The sequence below is a fragment of the Sciurus carolinensis genome, chromosome 13, assembly GCF_902686445.1.
Source record: "Sciurus carolinensis chromosome 13, mSciCar1.2, whole genome shotgun sequence".
In the NCBI taxonomy this organism is placed as follows: domain Eukaryota; kingdom Metazoa; phylum Chordata; class Mammalia; order Rodentia; family Sciuridae; genus Sciurus; species Sciurus carolinensis.
The window spans coordinates 27918442-27925194 of record NC_062225.1 but is presented as its reverse complement, the minus strand read 5'-3'; the positions used below and the strand labels follow the sequence as shown (position 1 = coordinate 27925194).

The following is a 6753-nucleotide window of genomic DNA, read 5'->3' as shown; positions in this document are numbered from 1 at the left end:
ATTGAGGTAATGATTCTCAGGTTTTGAACATTAGGGACTTTGTTCTTTCAGGATTTAATATTCAGGTTTGTGTCTTTGGGTGATAATTGGCACTGCAACATCATATGGTGTTTCTGCTATATGGTTATACCCTTGATGGAGAAAATATAAATATGTCACTTATTTTAACAAAAAAAAATTATTTTGGGGAAATGCATCTCCTGATGATGAAAACAGACACCTCCCCACATTCATGGGTCCTAGAGAGCTATTACTTATTTCTACAATAGTGTATTGTTCATTGCCAATTGTATTATTATATTCCTATTTAATATTATGTATGTATACATTAAGAAAGCTCTCCACAAATGGGTTTTTTTTCAATGTCAATTCTTAGAACTTCTTCTGAATTACATGCAAAAATCTCAGTAATCCACCATCAAAATTTATTGTGCATTGTCAGTTGATGAAGTCAGCTAAGACCTATTGAGGCCATGATAAGAGGCTAGCCTGTGCAAAGAAAACTAAAACTCTCTCTTCTCACCAGCCAATCAGCAAGCAGCTTCTCTTCTTGCCCTGCTACCCTAGGCAGAGGCAGATCTGAGTTTACCTTTCCTGACCTATTTGCTGGTTAGCTCTACAACAAACCTTTTTCTTTTGCAAAACCCCTTGTTCCTTTGAATTGGCTTCTATGAGCCTCAGTAGGAAGCCCTTGCTCAGTATCACTGACACATGTGTTTGGTATTCTGATTTTGTTGAAAGTAAGACATGGAAACCAACTAATTTGCAAGACCATTGAAAAGCAAACATTACAATAATTTACTTTCTTATTCTGACAACAAAATATTAAATGACTGTGGAAGGTTTTCAGACAGAGAATTATGGGAAGAGTGGAAAGAAAAGAGGCAGCAGGTGGAGAAAGATTATGTTGGGGAAAGGCAGCATGAATGGCAGGGTCCTTAGATCAGTCATACCAAAAATATGGAAGCTGAGAGACTGAAATGACTGAGAGTTGCAGAGTTGCCTTTAGATAGAAAGATGCACCACAGGGACTCCTAAAAATCAATACAATTCTACTATCATTCAAAAGTTTAGAGGTAGTGCTTGGGGAACACTCTCCAGAAACCTCCCCTCCTATCCCAATAAAACTTAGCTCACAAAGGAGTGAGTTGTCTCCTCTGAGTAGACCCACTCCCTGTTTTGAGAACATCTGTCATTCAGGGATTCTGAAACAGGAAGCAAAGTTCTGGGCGCTGGTGGAAGAAAATGCAAGATGCAGTTAAGATAGCAGGTATTCAGTGGTGGACACAGCCTCCAACCTCCAGCTTCAGCTTCAGCTCCCAACCAGTTCCATTTTAATCCTCATTTTGCTCCCATTTGGCCCCATTGGCTCTCAAGTCTGCCAACAGGTCATCTAAGGGAACCCATGCCCACAAGTTAATGTTTATGGCCTTGAATATACACCCTAAATCAGAGTATTTCTGGCCTTGCCTAACTACAACATAGCCAGTTCCCAGCCCTGGCTATACACTAAAAACATAACAATCCACCGGAAGCTTCGTGGAGAGAGCTTAACTGCAGGAATTTTGGGCCTGCCCTAACAATGTTTTTCCCCTGCTTCTTTCCCTTTTAATAAACTTTGCTATACTTTTACAAAGTCTGGTGAACTGCTTGAAGTCCTCTCATGCAAGAGCCGAGGACACAACACAATTTCTGGTAAGAGAGCTCATCTCAGGTATCATCCCCGTTATCACAAATTTACCTCAACAATTTGTCTTATCTCTGTTCATCTTTCTAAGTAATGCTTTTTCTTTCTTTTTTTAATGATACACCCTTTATTCTTAAGTCCCATCGCCGAAAAGCAATCATTCGATGATTGCTTCTCTGTGATCTTATTTTGAATGTGAAGATTTCACTGCTTTGCTTTCACTGGCATCTCTCAACCCAACACGTGCACTCCCGTTTGTTTTTAAATCTTGGTTGTGTGAGTTCTCTCCGGAAAAAAGACAAGAATCCCATTGCACGGGAGGCTGCTCCTCGTGGGACTCAGCTCTGAGAGTGTGCGGGAGCCTCTGGTGGACAGACCGCAGAACCAGATTGGCACGGTGAACTCTGTGCCTAGGCCAGCCCTGTGGCCCGCGCAGAACCAAGCAAGCACATCACGCATGCGTAGAGCGAAGCGCGAGTTGGCTCGCGGCGCGGACGCGCGCACGCGGCAGCAAGGAGAGGCGGGAGCGCGCGCCGCCGTGGACGCCGAAGACCCGGTTGGGCACGCACAGAAAGCGAACGCGCGCGCGGAGATCGGTCTTCCAGCATGGCTCACAGGCCCAAGCGGACTTTCCGGCAGCGCCAGGCGCAGTCCAGCGATAGCGATGACGCCGAGGATCCGTCCGCTGAATCCGGGGCGCCGAGGGAGCCGGCGGCTCCTGGCCGGGAGGAGGAAGGCCCGCCCTCAGGAGGAGTCCGCGCAGAGGTGGCGGAACTGCCCCGCCGGGCCCGAGGTCCTCGCGGCCGGGGTCCGGTCTGGGCGAGTTCCCGGCGCGCTGCCAGAGCCGGTCCTCTTGCGGAGAGCTCAGGGGACCAAGGTGAAGAGAGGGAGAACTGTGGGCTCGCGAGGGGCGGGAAGGGGTCGCGGGGTCTTCTCTGGGGATTCCTGTGACCTGCTGCTGACTAGCTGCTAGAGTCGCAGGATAGTGAGCCGGACAGCCTCCCTTCCAGCAGAAGCCCACAGCCTGCATCTACATACCGGGCTCCTTGGGGAGGGGGCGTTTAAAAGAATCTTGTACTCTTTAGTGGCTCATCCTTGCACCATCAGATGACCCTCACCATGTACAACTATAGTACAGTAATTAATGTTTATGAAGACTCCAAGTCGTCCCAAAAGAGTGAAATCCTAACGCTGTTAAGTAAAAGTTATAGGTACATTTTGGAAATTTGCCCAGTTCTTTTTTTTTTTTTTTTTTTAGTATACTTAAAAAGAGTATATTAAAAGAATTTAAGTGACAAGTTTTGAAACCTTCTCGTTTTTGTCTTTCATCAGTTATTTACAAAAACAGATTAAAAGTAATATATATATATATCACTATCACAATAGAGATTGATAACACTGAACTGTACCAGTAATGGTATTAAATACTATGTAGTCATTTTGAATTATCTTTGAGTTACTGGGGATCTATCTCAGGTCCTGGTGCCTAGACAAGCTTTACCAGTGAGCTGCATCATCAGCCAAACCCCGCCCCTCTCCCCACCTTTTTAAAAATTAATTTATCTGTGTATTCGTTTTTGAGACAGGGCTGACCTGAACCTGCGATCCTCCTGCCTCAGCCTCCGGAGTAGCTGAGATACAGATGTGTGCCACTGCCTTGCTTGAGTTCTTAAATAGGTTTCCAGCATCATATAATTGTTTAGAGCTTAACAAGGAATACAGTTTTGGTTAGTCTTGAGGCCCAGAATTTTCTCCCCACTATTTTAAGTCCCATTAAAGTGAGTTTAGTGATTTCTTATATACTTATTTATTTACAAAGAGAAGTTATACATACTTATGGTATACAACATGATTTGAAATATGTATATGCTGTAGAATGCTAGCTTGACCTAATTATGCATTATCTCATTTTTTTTTTCTGGTCAGAACACTTACAATTTCTCAGCAATTTCAAGTACATTATATAGTGTGTTGCAGTACATTGTTATAGTTACCCTCTTGTACAGTAGGTGTGTTAAACTAATTCTTCTAACTAAAATTTTGTATCCTTTGAGCTGAGCAAGGTGGCTTATGCCTGGCTACTGGGGAGGTCAAGGCAGGAGGATCATAAGTTTGAAGCCAGTCTGGGCTATTTAGTGAGACCCTATATCAAATTTTTTAAAAGATTTGGAATGTAACTCAGTGGTAGAGTGCTCCTGGGTACAATCCCTAGTACCACAAAAATAGGTTAATAAATAAGATAAAATTGTATATCCACTATGAATCTTGCTTCTGTGATTTCCACTCAGATTTTTAGATTCCACATATTTGTATCTTTGTGTTTGACTTATTTCAATTAACAAATGTCTTTCAGGTTCATGATCCTAGTCATTCTTATGACCTGTTTATGTGTAGTTTTGATGACTTTTCTTATTTGTACCCTAAAATATGGTTAAACTTCAGTAGGGAAAATTGAGGACAAGAGTTGCCTTTTTCCTGCCTTCCAGAGTAGTTCTCAAACTTTCGGTTTTCAAACTTTTTTTTTTTATTCTTTGGATTCCCTTTATACTCTTAAAAATGGCTAAGGATCCCAAAGAGTTCTGTGGGTTATAACAGTATGAATGTTTACTGTATTTGAAATTGAAAGAAAATTTTATTCAGTTAAAGAAAATTTTGTGAAAAAAATAACTTTCCAAAAAAACTGGAAGTGACATTGTTTAATTTGCATATCTCCTTAATGTCTGCTGAAAACAACTAAATTCTCATAATTGCATCTGTATTCAGTCTGTTGTGCTATGTTGTTTTGGATGAAGTATTTAAAGAAAATACAACTCCTCACAGATGTGTGGCTAAGAGGAGTACTTAAATTGCTTCTTTAGCTCATTAAGGGTGTTCTGCTTTAATATTACAACAAAGCTCAACAAATAATAGTTTCTTAAAGGCGAGTTGCAACATGAAATCTTAAATCATGTCAGAAAAATTTGGTACTGTTACATTAAAATCCTCTTGTAGACTTGAAGATCTTTTATTCACGCCTGATTGATAATGTCCTACAGTGATCATTTGGAAAATATTTGTTCACTGAATTTTTGTACCTTGCAAGTAAAGTAACTCAATATTACCACCAATCTTCTCAGTCTTTATTGAAAAACTGTCAAGTTCACAGTGGAGAATTTTTCCAAATTCCAGTTTGGACTTTAGACTCTCTAATTCTTGAAGTTATTATAGTCATATCTTGGCTCGTTGTTGAGAAAATGTTTGTTAAAGTTAGTGTGACTACCTTGATTCATACTAAAGGGTCAGCAGTTTTACCTACCATTGCTACATGTTCATATTAATATTAAAATAGTTTTGTTTCACAGACTGTGATTTGAGAATGATTTTTTTTTTTTTTCTAATTCACTTGGGGAATAGGTAAAGGCTATCATAAATTGCAGTAACTAGGAAAGATGTGAGCCACAGCTATATTCCTTTAGATTTTTAAGTTTGGGTTTACTCCAAACTTTAAAACTTCATGTAGGTCTTTTAATTAAGGGGAAATCTTATATTTTAATGTTATTCATAAAGATCGCAGTCTTGTGAACTAAAAAATCCTTCATTGTCAGTAACATCAAGAATTCCTTTTTGTTTTGCTCATTCAGTTCTTATAGCACCACTGTGGATTTTTTTAATGTTGTCTTATATATTTGAACTTAACAAACCAAGTGATCTTTCCCAAATCACACAAAGAAAAAACAGACCCATGCTTTAATTTTGACCAGAGTACTCATTATAGAACTTCTTGCCACCAGCCATTGAAACATGACATATTATAGACAGCTTTTGTTCTAAAGGTGGATGGATTTATTAGGTTGAAAGCCCTGCTTCTTACTTGTTTTATGTTATTTACTCTCCAGTCCTTAGTACTTCACCAGTAATAGCATTTACCTTATAGAATTATGAGTATTCAGTCATGTGAAACAGGTTTCAGTGTACCTAGGCACATAGTAAATGATATTTTTTCTTTTTCTATTTACTACCACTGTCTTTCTTTTCAAAATATGACTTCAATTTGAGTCCTTTTATTTTTCTCCAATGTTCCTGTCTCTCTTCTTGTTGTGTCCTTTTAGAATATTTTATTAGATATATAAATAATGTAAGTAAGGTAGTCTTTGTTTTTTTGTTAGATTGTTCAGTTGTTTCAGAAAGACTGGAAGACAGATCTGTATGTGTGCTTTAAATATGTGGAACAGGATTAAAATGCCATATTCTACATACATGTGTTTATAGTACATATGTCAGAATTTAAATGACTGATTCCAATATTTTTATTTATTTGTGTATTTAAAAAATGTCCTATTAGAATCCAGAACAGTTGATCTTTCAACAGATGAAGAGGATGGAGCACATCATTCCTCAGGAAGTAAAGATGATCAGAGTTCATCTTCTGACAACTTTAGCTCTCCAGAAGAAAAAGAATTTTCATCAATAGGTTTGTAATTTTTGTGATTTTAGTTAATACTTTTATTTAATATATATTAATATGTATGATGTATGTATTCATGTGTGCATGTGCACGCTCAGTATTGAACCCAGTGCAGCTGTACAGTTCTCAACTCTCCCTTAGCAGAGAAAAAAATGGCCATCAGTAAATATTTATCATGCCCTTTAATTCGTTATAACCTGTGCTGTGGACTGAACTCCTTTTTTATTCTAGTGAAGACCTTCTAAGAAAGTTAATAAAGTAGTATATGTAGCTTTATAAAGGAAACTACATTGAAAGATAATTATTAAAATGTGTTTTAAAAGTCTTGTATTATACAGCTAGGGATGTAACTCTGGTTGAACCCTTGCCTAGCATGTTTATGGTCCTGAGTTTGATCTCCAGCGCCACTAAAAAAAAAGTCTTATAATAAAAAGAGCTTCTTTATTAACCCTATCAACTAGTATCCCTGTAGCCTTGTAACCTTTTTTTTCTTATACAAATCCACAAGATAGAGAAGTATTAAGTGAGAAAGTCAAATTTAAGAATCGAAACCTGGTAAATAATTAAAACTATATAGATTCAAGATATAGCACTGTCCAATAGAATTTTCTGTTAGGATGGA

At 38.6% G+C, this 6753-nt stretch overlaps 1 protein-coding gene across 9 annotated transcripts in view; it reads left to right on the top strand.

Annotated features, from left to right (window-relative positions):
• Positions 1 to 2216: 2216 nt before the first annotated feature.
• Positions 2217 to 6753, top strand: part of Gcfc2 (GC-rich sequence DNA-binding factor 2) — a 40795-nt gene continuing 36258 nt past the window's right edge. For 6 of the 9 annotated variants that reach the window (XR_007104717.1, XR_007104716.1, XM_047523009.1 and 3 more), the window contains exons 1-2: positions 2217 to 2564; positions 6009 to 6137. Coding sequence is in view for 6 of the 9 variants with exons in the window: in XM_047523009.1 (XP_047378965.1) it covers positions 2294 to 2564; positions 6009 to 6137 (400 nt within the window). In the remaining 3 variants the exon portion in view is untranslated. The remainder of the gene's footprint in view (positions 2565 to 6008; positions 6138 to 6753) is intronic. The other 3 variants (XR_007104715.1, XM_047523007.1, XM_047523008.1) reach the window with 2 other exon arrangements.